This window comes from Pristiophorus japonicus, chromosome 17, assembly GCF_044704955.1.
Source record: "Pristiophorus japonicus isolate sPriJap1 chromosome 17, sPriJap1.hap1, whole genome shotgun sequence".
In the NCBI taxonomy this organism is placed as follows: domain Eukaryota; kingdom Metazoa; phylum Chordata; class Chondrichthyes; family Pristiophoridae; genus Pristiophorus; species Pristiophorus japonicus.
In genome coordinates this window covers 13951156-13972320 of record NC_091993.1, presented here as the reverse complement: position 1 = coordinate 13972320, position 21165 = coordinate 13951156, and the positions used below count along the sequence as shown (strand labels likewise).

At 45.0% G+C, this 21165-nt stretch overlaps 1 protein-coding gene across 1 annotated transcript in view; it reads right to left on the bottom strand.

The window, feature by feature from the left end:
• Positions 1 to 5021: 5021 nt before the first annotated feature.
• The window catches only part of LOC139228327 (WD repeat-containing protein 72-like), a 173712-nt gene continuing 157568 nt past the window's right edge, over positions 5022 to 21165 (bottom strand). The window contains exon 18 of the mRNA XM_070859512.1: positions 5022 to 5134. Coding sequence (XP_070715613.1) covers positions 5022 to 5134 — 113 coding nt within the window. The remainder of the gene's footprint in view (positions 5135 to 21165) is intronic.

Here is a 21165-nt window from a genome sequence, read left to right as displayed (position 1 = left end):
CGAAGCATGGTTAGCCCGCACAGTACTTAACATTTAGCAAAGCCAGGCTGTGGAATTTGCAGGACTTACCCTCTCCCTCCAGTGTGGGCCCAGCTTGTGCAGTGGTGGTTGCTTTTCTCCAGGCAGGACCCATCAAAGCAACGACCCTGTCTTCCAAGGGTGTCAGTGGGTGCAGATTTGCCGGGCCTCCTCCTGTTTGAGTTCTTTCCTGTTTGTTGTGTGCCACCTTCCTCTGAAAAGATGAACAAATATAACTTTTTAAAGAGGATGTCTTTCTGCTGGGTGGGACATACAGATCGTCACATTTTCAATTGCAATTCCAATGAATAAATGAAAATATTACTTACACTAACTACTTGACCAAGGTCCTGCCGCTTCTTTTGGCACTGGCCTCCAGACCTCGGGGTGGTCACCAGTGCACAGTAATCTTCTGCAAGTTGGTTCCAGCGTTTCTTCATTTCTTTTGGTGAAACTTTTGTGTGACCTCTGCTGGTGTCCAGCTCGTGCCATCTGGCCTCAATTACAGTAACCAGGGCCTCCACTTCTTCTTGAGAAATTCTTGGTCCTTGAGCCGTGTTGCAAATTGTATTGCAGTTCCGATTTTTCCACTGAGAATTAAAGTTCTCACACACAACTGGCTCTTTAAAAATGGCCGAATGCAGACCGGGAGGTGTACTGGGCAGGTGCACCCATAGCAGCCACGTAAAAAAAAGTCATTTGTTTTTTTTGCACATGTGCAGAAAGGGTGGGGGGGCATCGATTTTTTGGCGCAGACATTAGACTCCACCTCCCCGCCTCCTCCCCCAAAGCTAAAGCCAGGCTGCGTGGCGCCAATTTCAAAAATTAGAACGGGGAAACTTGCACGTTTTTTTTTGGTTTAGTTGGGGCCAAACAAAATGGGCGCAACTCTTGCAATACGCAAAAGAACGGCATTGGGGAAAATTGAGCCCATTGACTTGGATTTATATAGCGCCTTTCACGGCCACCCGACGTCTCAAAGCACTTTACAGCCATTGAAGTAATTTTGGAGTGTAGTCACTGTTGTAATGTGGGAAACGCGGCAGCCAATTTGTGCACAGCAAGCTCCCACAAACAGCAATGTGATAATGACCAGATAATCTTTTTGTTATCATGATTGAGGGATAAATATTGGCCAGGACACTGGGGATAACTCCCCTGCTCTTCTTCAAAATAGTGCCATGAGATCTTTTACACCCACCCGAGAGAGCAGACGGGACCTCGGTTTAATTTCTCATCCGAAAGACAGCACCTCCGACAGTGCAGCGCTCCCTCAACACTGCACTGGAGTGTCAACCTGGATTTATGTGCTCAAGTCCCTGGATTGGGTCTTGAACCCACAACCTTCTGACTCAGAGGTGAATGTGCTACCCACTGAGCCACAGCTGACACTACAAATTACACAAACCGATAAAAGACAGCAGCCATATCCTCACACTAATAACCAATAAGAACCGATTGCTTGATGGGTAACACCCTCCTCAAGGGGGAGATTTTAACCCAACTCGCTGAGCAGAAACGTGGCAGGTAGGCAGTTAAAACCGCCCTGGCTCTTACCTGTCTGAAAGCCACTATGACTGCAACATCTGCAATTTTAACCTGCTCTCCTGAGCAGGCAGCAAGGAGACGTGTCCGGAGCCAGCAGGGTCCTTCTGTACATGTGCATGTTGCGGCCTGATGACATCATTGAGACCCGACTGTAATTTTAACTCAGGCCTGAGCGGGGAATCCACCTGGAGTTAAACTCGGGATCCAAGTGTCAGGAGGACTGGCATTTTGCAGCAATATAGAAGTCTAAACCAGTTACTGGAAGGCTCAAGCTTTGTGGGCTTAACAATGCAAAGTTTGTTTCTCTCCTTTACAACCTCGAGTATCCGGTATAATAAAGGAGACTTCTCCCACTGAGAAAGTGTCAGAAAATGAAGTGTCCGGTCCATCCAGAGTCCATGGCCGTGATTTCTCCTACCTTGGTGGTCTCTCTCTCTCTTCCCCCCCCCACCCCCCCGCCCTGGGTTCAGTGGCAGGTCCCAACCTCGCTGCCCGCTCCATCCCGCTGTGTAGAAGGGTTTTACGTTGATTGGGCTTGTTACACTCACCCGGCAAGTTTCCTGGCCAATTGAAGGAAGCGAATCTGATGATACGTCATCAGCTGATTTCCTTAAAGGGACCAGTTGTGCTGTCAACGTTCTTCAGCATTGAGGTGCTGCAAACACTGACGAGCGCAGCTGCACCCAGGCTCTGCCGTGATTCCCTCCAGATGCTTATGGAGGGAGTCACAGCACACAGGGAGGTTCTCTTCCCTTCCAGTCGGCGGAAGAGACCTCCTCAGGAGACCAACGCAGCCTGGTTGCACATTGCACAGGAGGGCACAAGCAAGGATGTCGTCAGGAGGAGTTGGTTGCAGTGGCACAAACCGTTCAATGATCTCCGTGGATCACAAAACGTTACTGCAAAGCCACACTCAACCTCATCCTGCTGTGTCACTCATCACATCACCATAATTCTGCCTTCCCTACTCTACTCCTGCACATCCTTCCTGACACCAACTTACCTTGCACCCATCATCTCTAGCTAAATTATCACTTCCCCATCTCACTAGCCACTGCTCACACTCAACCTAGTCCAATCATATCAACTAACAACACACAAGAGTAGGCACTTGGGTGTTTTATGCAATGTTCATGTGAAGTTTCTGTTAATGTGCTATCAAACATTGAAATCTTTATTTTCAACACTTTGGTGTTCTTCAGCAAATGTGTGTGCACCTTTGCAAGTGGCTCAGTGAGTTGCAGTGAATGGTGAGACATAACGGTACTCCCCGGCAATGGTGATGAGTGTGAAAGGAATGGATTGGGCATTGTAGGGGTGCTTTGTGATGTTGGTACTGTGCAGCATCAGTTGATTGCGGAGAAGGTTGGTGTTGTTGTTGGTGCTGCTGGTGTGCCTGATGTTGCTGGTGTTGGGGCTGATCGTGGTGGGATTCTGAGGACCAAGGTAAAACAGTATAAAGGGCACCGATGCTGATGTAATAGATAGCAGGTGAACTTGAGATGAGAGAAGTGATCTGTCAATGGTGACAGCGATTGCTCCAATGAGGTGACACTGGATAGAAAGTTTACTCCAAACACTTGCAACCTGCATAAAGCTCAATCTGACTTCCAAATGCAGTAAGCGACAGCTTCGGAGCTTGGAAATGAACAGCTGCGAGATGGAAGCACATTTTCAGCTGTCAAGTAAAGAAATAGCCTCATGGTAAATTCCCGACCTCCTTATCTGACGTGATTCCCAAGCAGTGTAGACCCCGTGGGCAACCTTGTGAAATGGTACAGTGAGCTCCAAATCCTGTTTAATGGGCTGTTAACAAGGTCATAATGGCCTAAATTGCCTTCACCACCGCTGCGTGTTGTGTCTGTTGAACGCTGACAGACCCGATATCTGGGAAAGTAGCGTGGCAGTGGGATGACAGTGGATTCCCAACCCCCATCACAAAAAAAATCCCCAACCGACCTGCCACTGAACACGCCCGCTGACTCCCCGAAAAATTCCCTCCCATGTGTGGTTACTCGATCAGGCACTTCCAAAAACCTATTTGGATCCTCTTACTTAAGGAACACAAAGTTCCTTCCACTACCTTCCTTGAAAAAGACACTGGTGATACAGCGCGACGTCCAAAATCCGGAATTCCGGAATGTTCTCGAATCCGTGGCGGGGTCGTCCGGAAACCGGAATATGTTGTGAAATGCGAACTTTGCCGCCTCGGCCGCCCGATCTCCACCAGCCTCTGGCCTGACCTCCCCCGACCTCCGGCCGCCTGACCTCTACCCGCCCGACCTCCCCTGGCCTCCCCCCAGCATCGGCCCGACCTCCGGCCACCCCCCCCCCGATCTCTGGCCAACTGACCCTCCACTCCACCCCCCCCCCCACCTCCACGACCGACCCCTCTCACCACCCGACACCCCTCCCCTCCCGACGTCCGGCGGCCTGACCGACCCCCTCCTCCCCTATCCTACCTACCTCCCGCGGCCCAGGCAAAGACGTTCCGAAATCCAGAAATAGCCGGAATCCGGAACAGCCTCAGTCCCGAGGTTTCCGGATTTTGGACGTCACACTGTATCTCTATAATCCTCAATCACCCTTCTCAGCAGATGTCGATCCAGCTCCCTTTTGAATGTATCAATTTATCTGGAATCAGCTCCCTTCTCTGGGACACATCCTTTCACGGAAGACAACATTTCTTCTATTCTCCATTCATGAGGCTTGTGTATTCTGTGCTTGTGTTCTCAAGTCCTATGCTCGCTGTCCAAGTTGAATCTCTCCCTTATCTACACTTTTCATTATTTTAAAGCTGTTATAATATCTCCTTTCAATCTATTCCCCAGCAAAAATAAGTTAAATTTGTTTCATAAACTTGATCCCCTAAGGCCTGTAATCAGCCTAGTCACTTTTTTCTGATGCCTCCGAGAGAAAGAGAAAGAGAGAAAGAGAAAGAGGGACAGAGAGAGAGAGAGAGACAGAGAGCGAGAGAGAGAGAGAGAGAGAGAGAGAAACAGAGACGGAGATTGAGACAGAGAGAGTAAGACAGAGAGTAAGACAGAGAAAGGGAGATAGAGAGGCAGAGACAGAGAGACAGAGACAGAGATAGTAAGACAGAGAGACAGAGAGAGAGAGACAGAGAGAGAGAGACAGAGATTGAAACAGAGAGAGTAAGACAGAGAGTAAGACAGAGAAAGGGGGATAGAGAGACAGAGACAGAGAGACAGAGATAGTAAGACAGAGAGACAGAGACAGAGACAGAGAGATAGAGACAGAGATACAGGGAGAAAGACAGGGATACAGAGATTTTCATGCCGCTCTCTCAAGACCCGGATTAAAGATAAAAGCATCTATAAAGAGGTAACAGTGAGGGAGTAACTAGCCAGCACCATCTCTGGATACCTCCTTCAGATCAGGGGTATAGGTATATTCCAGTAGCATCTGCTTGCTTGAGTGCCTGGAGCAAATGATTAGGCAGAGTAAGCCCCCAGGCCACTGAATCCAGAATGCTTTGTTGTTTTTGCATTTGCTGAAGCAGGGATTTTCAAGTAATCTTGTGACCGTGTTGCGTAAAGTCGTGTTACTGAAATTAGAAAATAATTCCTAGAAATCCAGCCTACATAGAGATTTAATTTCTTCTGCGAGGAATTTACCTAATCAGCCTGTGGCATTGGTATGGTTGAGGAATTGATGCAGATAGCAGCCTTAACTTGGTCAGCATAAGCTAAGCGTTGTATGGAGAGCAGTGTTTCATGGTTGGCAACCTCACTTGCTAAACACTGTTATTTATTTAGCTCACCATTATCAACAGAAAATCTGTGCTGCGATTCACAGCCACTGTATTTTATTTGTCTCAGTTCCACGGACAAAGGCTTTTCCCCAAAGGTAAGCATCACATTCAAACATCCAATCTGCACAAATGCTCAAGTGGCAAATAATGATAAACTGCTCGGCTTTTCAAAGCTACAGGCTTGGCCAAAATACTTTAAATAACTGAACAAGTTGTCAGATTCAACAACAACTTCAATACGCTTAAGTCCAGTTTCTATTCCCGCCGTCATCCAGAGATAAAATGTAATTCACCACCAAAGACCTTCTGCAGATTTTACACTCCATTGCGCAAGATCCAGAACCCCAACTGACTGTCAGCACCTTTTTCATACCTAAGGGATATCACCTATTTCTTCAGCAGTTACAATGAATTTACAATCTTATCCCAGCAATGAATCTATATGAGTAATGGTCGACTCCATTTATACTTGGGTTGCAAATTTAAATCACATTCACAGCAACTGATTAAAGTCTAAACACTTGAAAGCTGTGGCCCTGATACATTTTGAGTAACAGAAGTGGATAGGTTCCTATATAGATCGACATAATGGAGATCCACTAAACATTGAAAATTCAGTGAGGGGTTCTTCGGATACTGTAGCCTAACATGTCCATATGCACTTTAATTCACTTGACCAATTCGAATGGGCTGGGCCAGTTATTCCGTCTTTCATTAATATTGAAGAGTTGGTGATTTTCTAATTGAAACCAACTCAAATTATGCTGACCTGTTCGAAGCCGACTCAATCACAAGCAGTGCATGTTTCCCACACCATCAACTCTCCAACATCAATTAAATGGCCACAACCCATTGCTTTAAAAAGCCAAACGATCCACTGCCATTTGAAAGGCAAATGCCGAAGTTAAATCAAACACAGCAACAGTACAAGCAAGGACTTTCTGCAGATAATATTAGATGAACATTTAGATATCTGACATTCCTCTGTTACACTTAATCTATCTGAAATAAACAAGTTAACGTCTCCATCAAAATGCCAGACAGAGGAACAACATATGAATATCTTGAGTCTTTATCTAGTCATTTCTAGCCGTACATTTTTATTGCATACATACTATATGTGAGAGAAGGGACAAATATATTGCATGCACATTTCCAACATGACACATAACACCAGAATCATTACATAGCTGACTGCTGGCTGAAATCAAATAGCTGCCAGTCTTGTGTTAATAAAAAACTGAACAAATAATGGGTCGTAGCCATATTCCTACCTTGGTATCAGAGAGTTTTGCTAAAAAGTATTTTCAGACCCATTTAATGTCTGCCACATATTGCACCAATTGTTTTCATTTATTTAAGTTTTGATAGGAATAAAATAGGATTAAGGCATGTCTTTACAACTGTACATTATGTTTCATGATGTCAAACCTATCTTAGGAATGCTTTGAAATGAGTCCAGTTTAAAAAGTAAATTCTAAATTATTGAATTCTGAAGGACTTTTTTGCAGCCACATGATTAGCCTCCTACATGCAATTACCTTATATATTTCAATATTATATACAAAGCACCGTGTCCCAATAAAATTGGAAAGTCAACATAACATATTTCTGTGACACTCAGAACATTTTACCAAAATATACAAGAAAGGTAAGTGTGATGGGAAAGATAAGTATGCTCTTTTCAGAAGCTCAACTGAATTGGGTAAATGATATGTAACACAGTGCGTGCTTCCAATTGCCACTTAATCGGAGACTCAGATCTTTTCAGTATCAGATATCACCTATGCATTTAACTATATGATCTATTGATTGATTAAAATGCTTACATTTATGCACACTTCCAGTCAACTTTCTCCATTACAAATTTTACACCCACATCTCTAATAGAGAATACTTATGACAATACTTGTCGTCCTGTAATTACACCATCCTCTCCAGTGGGGGCGCTGGAGAGGCACCATCGATGGGGATTGTAATTACAGCATGACAAGTTTACATGGGCAGTTACCATTGTAAATATGGCCATAGGAATTTATAATGGAAATATAAAGATATTATAACATATTAGAACATAAGACTTTACAATGGGGACTGAGTCATGTCTGCATGCCATGGTCCAATTGTCCATCAGCCTCCAATTCTGCTTCACCTGAAACCTACACTTGTTCTTGACTACCCATGTGCAATATCACAAGACATCAACTACTATTTATTACAAAAACTATAAGTGCACATTTCCTGCCCATGCCATTGCTTAACACAAATCTCTTACCATGCTTGAGAAAAGTATAAAGACACTTAAGCAGCAGAATAATGGATGTTTTCTCATGGCATATGTTCCTAAGTATCTTCTTATAATGCTCCATCCTTATAAACAACGCATGCTCTGACTTACCATCAGGAGTGTCATGGGAGATTTTCTATAGTACTAAAAATGTCCATTTAATTCATGTCCACTGCACTTCAAAATTCTGTCTCACACTTCTAAGAAAAGTCTAAGCAAAGAAACACTCCAGGACCACAAACTAACGGGAGACAAAGGTGTACAAATTGCCTCCCCCCCCCGCCCCCGCCCCCCCGCTTGTTTCGGTGGTTTTTACAGCAGCTGTGGTTCAGGTCGACTCTTTCGCAAAATTGCACTCTTTGGTTTTTTTTGTTTCGATCCGGAAGTCGGTCATAATGACTACACCCGAGGGGCAAAATCGCGGCGGTGACAGCAACTGAGGGGCGGAGTTTAGGGGGGGGTGCAGAGTCACGGCTGCGATGACATCATCGTGGCGCCACGTCACCAAGGCTCCCCCCCCTTCACTTAAAGGGGAGAGCCTCCGCGCTTTTAAAACTTCGGCCCACTGAGCCACCGGGGATGCTTTCGGTCGGGCCAGCGAGATGGCACCCAAGAGGGCATACCAGGCTGCCTGTTGGCGGCCCGGCCGAACCTGGGGGCATAATTGTCGGGCCGACATAGCAGTCGGCCGGAAAAAAAAACATGGCGGCAGCGGTAGTGCGCCTTCCCCTTTAAGGGAAGTTGCACCGCCACAGCAGAAGGCCACAGCCTCACTGGAGCGCCGGGTGAAAGCTTGTTTTTGGCACTGCCGGGCTGCCCGAAGATTTTCCGAGGGGACTGTCGCCATCGGGGGTTAGATCGGCAGTGCGCACAGCAATGACGCGCGTCCCATGGATCGGCAGCAACGGAGCGGGTGAGCGGGGGGGGGGGGGGCCGGAGGGGGGTGGGGGGTAGATCGGGCCACTGCCGGGAAATCTCGGGAGTTCAATTGGGCTAGCAGCGGTTATTCCACAAAATATTGACGGCCACTCCACTCCGCAGCCTGCCCGCCAATTTGCGGTGATGACAGGCCTTGAGGAAAAGGGCAATTTTGAGCCCAAAATGTTTGCAGCTTCTGAATTGACCTCTATGAACCCACCCAACATTTCCTGAGCAGCATTTATGTTTTGTGTCCTTAACAGATTCAACTTATAAACAGAATAATATATTTTGCACCTCTGGCCCGTATAAAACAGTGTGTCATCTGATTTACTAGAAGTAATGCCATGGGAGATCGCTGGTAATATATTAAAATAGTACCAGCAGATCACCCCGACAAATAGAGGTATTTTTAATATATTCAAAACGGATGTTGCATTCTAGATGTAGTTCTTTGTTATAACATGGCAACTAGGGATGGTCAACAAATGCTGGCCAGCGACCCCCTCTACCCGAGAACAAATTTCTAAAGAGAATCTGAAAATACTGGAGGCTTCTCCACTGCAATCTGAAATGGATGAACATATTCCCACCAGCACAAATTCTTGACCAAATAATTCATATCCAAGTGACCTTTACAGTTTGTGTTTATTTAGTATCAGTGAAGACTTTATTGAACATACAAAGAGCAGCCAGTGTGACCTGCAATCAACACAAATGTTTGCTTTAGAAAAAAGATTTCCATTTATATAGCATCTATCACGATCACCGGACGTCCCAAAGCGCTTTACAGCCATTGAAGTACTTTTGAAGTGTAGTCACTGTTGTAGTGTAGAAATACAGAGCAATTACACCTTGTAAACTTAAAATGACAGACATCTTTAGCAGCAGATTAGCTACATTGAAGATGATACTGTGTAATCGTCCTGCCTTTATAAAACAGAGCACCCTCTTACTTAACATGGGCAGTGCCATGTGAGATCTGAAAATCCCATAAGTATGAACTGTAGTACCCCTCCTTATCTCTATAATCACCTCCAGCCCCACAACCCCCCCCCCCCCCCCCCGAGATGTCTGCGCTCCTCAAATTCTGCCCTCTTGAGCATCCCTGATTATAATGGCTCAACCATTGGTGGCCGTGCCTTCTGTTGCCGAGGCCCCAAGCTCTGGAGCTCCCTGCCTGAACCTCTCCGCCTCTCTTTCCTCCTTCAAGATGCTCCTTAAAACTGACCTCTTTGACCAAGCTCTTGGTCACCTGCACTAATTTCTCCTTATGTGGCTCGGTGTCAATTTCTTTTAGCTCGTCATACTCCTGTGAAGCGCCCTGGGACATTTCACTCTGTCAAAGGCGCTATATAAACACAACTTGTTGTTGTAATATGTTCTTTGTTAATACCTCACCATTTGGTCGTTAGTTTTTGGAATGCCGATGATCAAAGAGACTTGCTCACTTCACCACATTTTGACTGACATGTATAATTAATAACGGCAGATTCTTCAATATGCAACAGCTGCTTGTCAAGGTGAACAGGCTTCAGCTCGACCTGCCCACTGGGGCAAGCAAAATCGAAGCAACTACAAACATGTCAGATCTCAATGAGCATCCGTTAAAAAGGATGCGCTGAAAACATCCATACATTTGTCTGTTGCCACTCCAATCTAATGGGTGCTAAAAACTAAATGCTTTTTAATCAAATAGTTCATAAGCATGAGGTTTGAAATCAATTGAAAGCAAACGTAATAATACAATTGGAATCCTGCCAGGCCTGTTACGAATACAACAGGCCTCTTCCGACAACATTGGTACAAAATATTATTCTAGTTATCCATTCTAAGAATTCAGAAATTGCACACTTTATAAATTCTGTTGCAAATTATGCAGAAAATGCTGTTTTGTGTAAAGCAAACATAAAGCACCAAAAATTGGGCGCAGAGGATAGGTTTCCAGAAACAGCGTCTGCAAAAAATACACTGCAGAGCAGCCCATAAGGTACAAGTATCATAACTGTATTTTAATAATGTTGACTGGGATGTCGCCAGTTTGTTTTTCCGAACCCCCTTCTCACATGCTGGGAACAGGAGCAGACCATTCAGCCCCTCGGGACTGCTCCTCCATCCAATGATATCATGGCTGATCAGCATCGCCATACCATTTCCCCATTTTTGCTCTACATCCTTTGATACCCTTACCCAACGGAAACCTATCGATCTCAGTTTTGAAAGCTCCAATTGTCCCAGCACCCACAGCCTTTTGGGGATAGAGTTCCAAATTTCTACCACCCTTTGTGTGGAAAAAGTGCTTCCTGATTTTGTTCCTGAATGGCCGAGCTCTCATTTTAAGATGATGTCCCCTCGTTTTATTCCCCCGCCACAGGAAATAGTTCTCTGTAACTACCCTATCGAATCTTTTTAACATTTGAAACATCTCAATTAGATCACCCTCAACCTTCTAAACTCAAGGAAATACAAGTCAAGTTTATGCAATCCATCCTCATAATTTTACCTTCTCAGCCCTGGAACAGATACATTCACCTTGGAGTGGGGGGGAGGGGGGGGGGGGTACAGCAGAGATTCACCAGAATGATACCAGAGTTTAAAGTGTTAAATTATAGGAACAGGTTGCATAAACATGACTGGTCTTCTCTTGAGTTTAGATAAGAACATAAGAATTAGGAGCAGGAGTCGGCTATACCGCCCTTCGAGCCTGCTCCGCCATTCAATGAGATCACGGCTGATCTTCGACCTGAACTCCACTGTCCCGCACCATCCCCATATCCCTTGATTTCCCTGGAGTCCAACGGCTGAGGGGGGGATCTAATTGTGTTGTTTAAGACATTGTGGCTTAAGAATCATATTACAGGTAGAGCATCCGAAATCCGGAAACCTCGGGACTGAGGCCATTCTGGATTTCGGGTTTTTCCGGATTTTGGAACGTCTTTCATCAGAGCGGGGGGGGGGGGGGGGAGGGGGGGGGGGTTGGCATCGGATCGGGGGAGGTCGGCGTCGGAGCAGGTGGGGGGGGGGGGGGTCGGTGTCAGAGCGGGGGGTGGGGTCAGGGTCGAAGGGGGTGTGGGGCTGTCAGCAGCCGGGAAAACCCTGCACTTAAGATCTGCAAAAAAGATAAGTTAAAGTTTAATTTTTTTAAATTCTTTTTCAGCGGTTAATTCGGTTTAAAAAAAAATGGCCGGACTCCAGAGCATTTTCCGGATTCCGGACGACCACGCCACGGATCAGCCCAGTGTCTGGTTTCCGGAACATTCTGAATTTCGGAACTCCGGATTTCGGACGCTCAACCTGTATTATGTTTGACAAATCAAAGTAAAGATTTACACTTACATAAAACAAAGCATTTCAATGCTGAATTGGCAGATTTCCTCATCAACCAAGCCAGCTATTGGATTAATCCTGCAATCCTGATTAATCCCTGCCATACTGGTCTATCACTCCCAACATTAATAACTTCCTGGGGTACAAAGCTCTGTGGACGCCTACAAGCACACATACACAGAGTTCCTTTTTCACTATGTACAGTGCAAGGTGCAGTCAGCAGTATAACTCAGGTCTGCCGGTAGCTACTGTGCAACTGCAGCCTGAACCGACCCCATTCTGCCTTTCGACATGTCCCAGGCACCTTAAGGATTGATGCAAGAACCGTATGTTGAGGTTGGCTAGAATATTTTAGTCAAAAAAGCAATTATCAAAACAGACAGTCCAGATATGCTCTAAATTTCTAGACGAAATATAACCGAATTCACAGGCAGCCTGAACTTAATACTCAAGAGCCTTCCTGCACTCGCTGGTGGTTGCTTGGGTGCAGCCTGTTGGAACTTTATCCTTTGCAAAGCTATGAAGGCGGCTGAAGTGGTGCCTGAAAAATGTGTTTTTGTTTTAAAAATACGGACACAATCTGATTGCTGTTGTATTGAGGCTTCTCTAACTAAACATGGAGACCAAAGATTCAAAATAACTAAGACTTTTAAAAGGTCTATTAGAAATGCTCTTCCCTTGCTTCAGAATAGTTGCCATTAAAGCAATCTACTGTAAGGAACATATTTAATGGAAATATTAACTCTAAAGGCTGCACGCAACAGCACACCCGTCTCCGAATAGACCTTCTCCATGCTGATCACGTCAGTAAACTCCTGCTTGTCTCAATACAACCCTTTTTTTTTGAGTAAATGATAAATAAAAGCATAGGTGTGCATAGTTTTGAAGCAACAGATAGCACTGCACATTCTTAAAGAAAGCTTTACTTCACAACTTCTGGAACACTTTTATACATCCTGGATCCCTTAGAAATTCGCCTGGGGAGGTGGCACAAAACAGGTGCTATCGGACGCCTTATTAACAACGGAGTGGCTCGCTAAGCCAACTCAGAGGGCAGTTTAAGAGTCACCCACATTGTTCTAGGTCTGGAGTCACATGTAGGCCAGACCGGGTAAGGACAGCAGATTTCTTTCCCTAAGGGAAGGACATTAGTGAACCAGATGGGTCTTTATGACAGTCTGGTAGTTTCATGGTCACCATTACTAATAATACTTGCTTTAATCAACTGAATTTAAATTCCCCAGCTGACTTGGTGGGATTTGAACTCTTGAGCCCCAGATCATTAGTCCAGGCCTCTGGATTACTAATCCAGTAACGTAACCACTGCAGTACCATTCCTCCTAACCTGCAAGTGTCATTCGTTAGGAGTAGCAATCATTTGCTTTAATTAAAAAAGAGCAAATCCAACCCAATCACCTCCCAAGCCAAGTTAGACCAAGTCCTCAGCACCAGTTTAACACTCTGTGATGTTACATTAAGTAGCACTACTCGGTCAGTATATATACCTACTCCAACAGAGTCTCTGAAACAAAGCCTGTTCTTGCAAATTCCGTGCGAGCAAAATTGACAGCTGCAATACAATTAAACCATGTACCATTTAAAATAAATATGTACCTACTTTGATGTATCACTCCTTAAAATAACCAAAGCTCCATGTGTATAAATGGTTTGGGATTTATACCACCTCTTACTGATCATAAAAAAAACACTCCTCACATTTCCTGATGTTAACTGCACAATCCTGGAAGCTTTTGTGATTTGGGCATCAAATACTTATTTCACTAACTGCACAGTTACCCACATCATGTTTCAGCAGCAAGCAGAATGATCTTTCAACTTTTATTTACCTGGTAGTGAGAACATATTATGATCCAAAATGAAACAAAAATCCTGAGAGATTTGGGGAAAAAAGTATTTCTTAATAAACAATTATCCTGGGGAAAGACCCTACTGTGACCAAAATATATAATAATGCTTAATTCAACAACGCAACTGCATTGAATACACAGAGTGAAAGAGTTCAGTGCAATAAAACATTAAGCCTGCCCGCAAAATAAAATGAAATGTTCGACTGGCTCAGTTGGCAGGAATCTCGTCTCTGGGCCAGGAGCTTGTGAGTTTGAGCTCATAATCTAGGCTGACATTGCAATGCAGCACTGAGGGAGTATTGCATTGTTGGAGGTGTTGTAGTTTGTTTGAGACATGAAAGTCAAATCTGGTTTCAGTGGTTCAGATGGGATGTTAAAGATCTCATGGTTCTATTTGAGGGGCAGTAGAAAGCCCAGTGTTCCAGCCATCTCGCCTCCCTCAACAAATACCACACACACAAAAAAGAGGTTGACTGGTCGTGCACTATTTGTGTAGTTCTTATTACCCATTAAGACTTGCATTTATATAGAGCCTTTCACGACCACTGGACAGCTCAAAGCGCTTTACAGCCAATGAAGTACTTTTGGAATGTAATCACTGTTGTAATGTGAGAATCGCGGCAGCCAACTTGCGCACAGCAAGCTCCCACAAAAAGCAATGTGATAATGACCAGATAATCTGTTGATTGATAGATAAATATTGGCTAGGACATGGGGGATAACTCCCCTGCTCTTCTTTGAAATAGTGCCATGGGATCTTTGCCGCCCACCCAGAGAGAGCAAATGGTGCCTCGGTTTAACGTCTCATCCACAAGACGGTACCTCCAATAATATATACTCCCTCAGCACTGCACTGGAATGTCAGCCTGGATTTGTGTGTTCAAGTTCCTGCAGCTGCTGTTCGGCTGCGCAGTACACTTCTCCGCAAAGCTTTCTTCAGTCGGAACTTGAATGGTAGAACACCCTTCCAATCCCTATAATATCACTTGGGATGCTTCTGTCTTCCCAATACCAATGGACAGAGTTCCCCTGGGTTTCAGTGCATGGGATGCCACCAATTGAACTACACAATGTGTGCCTCTGCTCTTGTAGGAGAAGAGTGCACGTAATGAGAGGTCAGGATGGGAGAAAGACCAGCCAAGGTGCTCCCTGTCTCTGCATTTGAAGAGCAGGCTCTCCAAATAAAGGTAAAGGTCTTCACAGGAAGTAAATGGGGGAGGCGCAGGGTTAGGACGACACTCATGTTTCCTACAGTCTTCTTTCCATTCAGTCACACACTCACTTCAATGCAGCATATATTTAACAGCAGACCCATGCAATGTAATGACTTGTTGGTGCATACAAATCAACATTTAGCTGAAGACTAGCTGATGTTGCTGATGGCAGTCCCCGCTGTCCATGTACCACTCCCACACCCACCACGATACAAAGAGCTGGAAGTGGGAAAAGTTACAGTGACCTTCACAACCACTGGCAATGCCAGGCCTGCCCTGGAATGAGGCTGGAAATCATCCTGAAGCATATGGGGCAACTCTGTCACCACGTTCCTCAGCCTTCAGGTGCATTGGGCCTTGGTCAAGACCAGATAATAACACTGTATCTGATAGGTACAGTTAGCAGGCTAAAGAGAGGAAGAGCCATCCTGTGTCAATGTAGCTCTGCATCTCTGATATTATTGCATTGCTACTCATCCTCTCCTTCCAAGTAACACATAAACAGAGAAATTTTCAGAGTGAGCCCATTCGGCGAAGGAGTAGGGTGGAAGCAAAGAGTAACCACAAGCTTCAGCAAAACTTGAAGAAATGCAGACAATCTCTTATCAACCTGATATCATTCTCACCTGCAGGTTGCTCCTGTCCCTTGAACCAACTGATTAGGTAAAGATGCAACTACAGGTGCTGAACAGCTGCCCTTGTCCTAACTCATGCCAAGTCCCGCTCACCCATTACCCCTTGTGCTCGCTGACAATACATTGGCGTACAGTTAAGCAATGCCTCGATTTCAAAATTCTCACCCTTGTTTTCAAATCCCTTCATGGCCTCGCCCCCCCCCCCATCTCTGTGATCTCCTCCAGCCCCACAACCCACACCAGAGATGCACTTCTCTAATTCTGCCCTCTTGAGCATCCCAGATTATAATCGCTCAACCATTGGTGGCTGTGCCTTCTGTTGCATAGACCCTAAGCTCTGGAATTCCCTGCCTTAACCTCTCTGTCTCTCTACCTCTCTTTCCTCCCTCAAGACGCTCCTTAAAACCTCCCGCATTGACCAAGCTTTTGGTCACCTGTGCTAATTTCTCCTTATGTGGATCGGTGTCAATTTTTTTGTCTCATAATACTCCTGTGAAGCGCCTTGGTAACGTTTCGCTACATTAAAGGCGCTATATAAATACAAGTTGTTGTTATATGTGTCAGTAAGAACTGACATGGATCCGACGTTATGGGTGGAAAATGATGTTGACGACATCATTACACCACTTCCACATCAATATATTACAATGCAGCTCCCATCTGCGTCTGCTCTCTGACCCACTGGAACGTTGGGTGCAAAGGAAGAGGGGGAATCTTGGCATTATGCATCTCTGCCCCTTTTCTGGTCTGATACACTCTTCAAACTGGTGCGCACAGGGCGTAATGACTCGCAAAGTGGCCCCACTGACTCGTGCTGAAGTATGTTTCCATGGACTCGCATGTGTGCGCTGAAACAATAACTGTTGGCTGGCTGATCAAAGTTGTGGAGCATCACAGTGGAGTCCGATACTGTCCCCACCTGCTGGCCACACGCGTAGGCCAGGAGAAGTCCTCCGTATATTTTCTGAGCCCGAGAAATCATTTTAAATTTAGTTTTGCCTCTTTATTTTGAATTTTAGTCCAATTTTAGTCACAGTTCTTCTTAAGACAGTAAGTCCCAATATTAATTCTTTGTTGGAAAAATACAGCAATTTTGTTAATGTTTATTTCTGTCTTCATTTTCACTTGTAAAAGCAATGCTGCCAGATAGTGGTCAATGGTGGGAAGGCTGCTATGTTCTACCCCCATTACTAGCCCAGAGGTATTGGGTGTAAGTCTTACCTTCACTGCTTGAGTGGTAAACCGGCAGAATGGATCACACACTCATTCTAGAACCTACCCAATTTTCATTTCCAAATATCCCAAATACCACCCTGGATGAGGCCAGTTATCTCAGCATAAACCGAGATCAAACCTTTCTGGTCCGTATGGCTCAGTTCCACACTGGGAGGTGCATTTTTGAGCTGAGCAAATGGAACAGTTCAACAAGTAGTTTTTCCTCAAATATGTTTAACTTGGTGACGTGGCCACATTCACTTCAATCTTTGAAGAGAGTTTAATAAAACTGAATTTTATTTTCTCCAGAAATTTTGACGTGGTGACTGTCATAGCCAGAACGATGATTACTAGGGACCAGTGGGCCTGCTCAATTAGGGATTGCAATTTGGTCTACTCCCAAAACCCATGATGCTCAATTCAAAGCCAGGCCTGAATTTGTAGTGCCAGTCAACAGAAGAGAAAGGGGGGATGAGGTGACACAATGGTTTAGCACACTGTCCCTTCACCTCTGTTGTCATGTATCTTACATTATTATATATAACTGTATCCTAATATGCTATACATGACTGTAATAAGATATGACCTGTAACCACCAACATATCTTACCACCAGGGGTGCACTTGCAAGAGACAGGTATATAAGGACAGGTCCCAGGCAAGTGCAGCATTCCAGAGCTGTGAAATAAAGGTGCAGGTCCAGAGTGACCTTGCCTTCACTACATGCCTCGTGTGAGTCTGTACTGAGGGGACAGGACTTTACATCTGTGACTTGGGCTCAAGTCCAACCCAGACTAATGGGATGAAAGTCTCGTTTCTTTACTACCTATGAGGGTCCACAGCGAAGGGAGTTTGGGCAGTTTCAGTCCAGTTGCTCGCGGGTGTAAGCCCACAGCACAAAACTGCCCATAATCCATCTCTAATTGGCAATCTCACTCAGAAAGGTCGTAAGGCATGAAGTGCAAATGTCACAAGTGGTGCAGTCGGGGCTGTTTTAATGAGGTTGAGGTTAAGGTATGTTGTTGGGGGCAGAGCACAGGGAGCTGTGCTCTGCAGCTAGTTATGCTGCACCTGATCTGTGACTGCTGAATGCTGACATTGGATGCCAAAAGAAGAGAAGCTTTCCATTCCCCAGCACTGACACCCTTCACTTTGATGAGCAAAGAAATCACCAAAAATCTAAAATTTAAAAAAATTAAAACATGCTCGGTTTCATTATTTCTCGCACTTCAAGTCTACGATTTTTAAATCAGAACTATGGTGAAAGCATCCTGACAGCCCAGTGCAATCTAACTTGCCAAATTCGTTTGAAGTTGGTGCTGTACTGAAGCTAACTGCTTCTGATAAAGTTTCAGTTGATATTAGGTTTTGATCATTTTTATATATGTGCGCAGATACACACACACACACACACACACATATCGATATATAGATATATTGATGAGAGACAGGGTGTATACATCCTTTGGTTGTATATTTCGCTAATTCGGGAAGGAGAAAACTTGCTTCGCTTCGCAGCAAATTAATTTGAACTCTAAATATGAATGTTGCACCACCCCGCCCAAAACAATCGCTCCCATCAGCCTCACACATTCAAACTCAGCCGACCAGAGAGCTCTGTTCTTGGACTGATCTTTTTAACAGGTCCATCAGAAAATACCTTGCTTGGTTGATTTTAAATGTTGTGGATTTGATGAGCAGGTCTGTTTGGAAAGGGATACAGCAGTATTAACACAATCCCCAAACACCCAAGCTCTGCTGAAGTGTTATGAACCTGAAATAGAAGCCTCAATATTCCACTACTTTTAGCGGGATTAATCTCTCGCTTCTCAGACACCCAAAGGATTATGAACAAAGAATTTAAATTACTCCCATTGCTATTCTTTTGATATAGATGTTATTGATTCACATATAACACCATGTAATTACAGTCTCTTTTTACATGCACAGTGTTAACCCAATTACTCCATTTATTAGCTACAACAATGGCTTCTCTTGTAAACTTCACAATATAAATTTTCCCACTCGAGTGTAAAACTTTTATGTTCATTGTCAACCTAGCTTGTCCCAGCTGCTTATCCAACTGAGTTTCTTAATATCGTAATAAAAGCTTAATCGAACCCAGAAAACCAATCCACACAAGCCATAAATCATTGCCTTCATTTTAAGATGACATCTTTATGGTGCAGAACTCTGATTGCAGTCAGCTGGATAACACTGATCAGTTTTGTTTAGTCCGACAGCCAGTGAGCAACTGACCTGTTCAGCGAACAGCCACCTTCCATCTCCATCCATGGAAGGTGCAGATTACCAGGCCACCATCAGCATCAGTGTTATTAGCTGCTCTAAACTAGGATCAAAATGCCTGCGTGTTTCTTTATTTGAGGTTTTAAACCCGCTCGCACTTCAATTCTAATTTTACAGAGACAAAATTCTGAAGCACCTAACATGTTGCTCACATTATTAATGATTTCCAATTTCTATGATTGTAGTTTATCCTCAAGTACTTAAGAACAGATCCTTCCCCAAATAGGGGATAATGACAAGGATAGTCTTCCATTAAGAACGTTTGTTTACAGAAGTCTCCGAAGTACCACATGATCCCTCCCCTGGACCCACCCTGCACACATGAACCAATAATGAAAGGAAGACTTGTATTTATATAGCACCTTTCACGACTACCGGACGTCTCAAAGCGCTTTACAGCCAATGAAGTACTTTTGGAGTGGAGTCACTGTTGTAATATGTTAGATATATTCAAGAGGGAGTTGGATATGGCCCTTATGGCTAAAGGGATCAAGGGGTATGGAGAGAAAGCAGGAAAGGGGTACTGAGGTGAATGATCAGACTTGATCTTATTGAATGGTGGTGCAGGCTTGAAGGGCCGAATGGCCTACTCCTGCACCTATTTTCTATGTTTCTATGTTTCTAATGTGGGAAACACAGCAGCCAATTTGCGCAATCATGGACCAATCTCAATTATTTTTGCCGGAGACTGTCTACAGGCTGAACAATGTTTACATATTGAGGAATAATTTGTTGTTGGCTGGGCATGGACTACTGAATGATCAGAGGAGTTCTGAATTGAGCTGTACACTGTAGAATCACCATCAAACAGCCCCACTCCTGCCATTATGACAGTGGGAAAGTCATTGATTAAGCAGCTGAAGATGGTTGGACTGAGGACACAGCCCTTATCCTGGGACTATGATAATAATCCTGTGATGAGTATGACTCCGAGGATTAACTCAGGCCACCGGCAAGCCACCACATTTTTCTCAGACTCCTTCATGCCACACTTGGTTGAATGCTGTCTTGATTTTGAGGGCAGGTCCTCCCAACTCTACTCTGGTATTCAGCTTTTCCTTCCAGACCTGGATCAAGACTGTGATAGGGTTAGGATCCAAAAGACTCTGACAGCACCTGAACTGAGCATTGGTGAGCCTAATGGTGAGCAGGAGTCACTTAATGGCACTATTGATTACTTCTTTCATATGTCAAGAGTCTAGTTTACCTGGATGAAAACATATGGATACAGGATCTCCTTCCGGCATGCCTGAGATTGATGCAGGAGAGATGAAGGTGCAGGACTTATGTACTCTGGCTCATATGTCCCTGTAACCTACGATGGCTATGTGAAGTACATGTTCAACAAGAGATGGCCTCTCAATATTTCTTCAAATTGGTTCTAGCCAGTCTTTGGCCAAGAAATTGGCCTCCTTAGCGTCTCATGTTATCGCCTCCGGGGGGGAGGCGGTAACACGGTGCTCGGCACTGACCGAGCGGGCGCGGCGAGAAGATCGACTCCCGCCATATTCGGCGAGAGGTTTGCGGCGACAGTGTGGCGTTGCGCACCGATCTCCTTTGCCCAGAGGTCGTGACCTCATCGCCGTGCGCACCACCCCGGACCCGAACTTGGGTTCCGACCCCCGCAGCGTCGGCGGGCTAAACACCAGCAGCTGCAGGAGGCAGGGCATCTTCGGAGAGCATGCTTAAAGGTGAGTTGGCCGAGGCAAGTAAAAAAAAAAAAAAAAATTCTGGAATGTTCTTGGGCAATTTTTTTCAATCATCTTCACTCTCGATCGATCAGCCCGGCACTCTCCTGCAGTGCATCGGGCTGATTGGGCTGGATCATGGCTGCCGTCGACGAGAAGCTAAGTCTTCTTTTGCAGAGCCTGCAGCGATGGCGTTTCCCTTTAAGAGAGGGAGGAGCCTTCCAACGCGGCAGTGCTGCATGGCCCAGTGTACAGCGCTGCACACCTACCGCACCACCTGCTGCACTCCAGGTCGGAAGTGCGCCGCCTGACTTAGCACTCCACTTCCTTCCTGGAGCGCAAACCCAACATTTTTTAAAGTTGAAA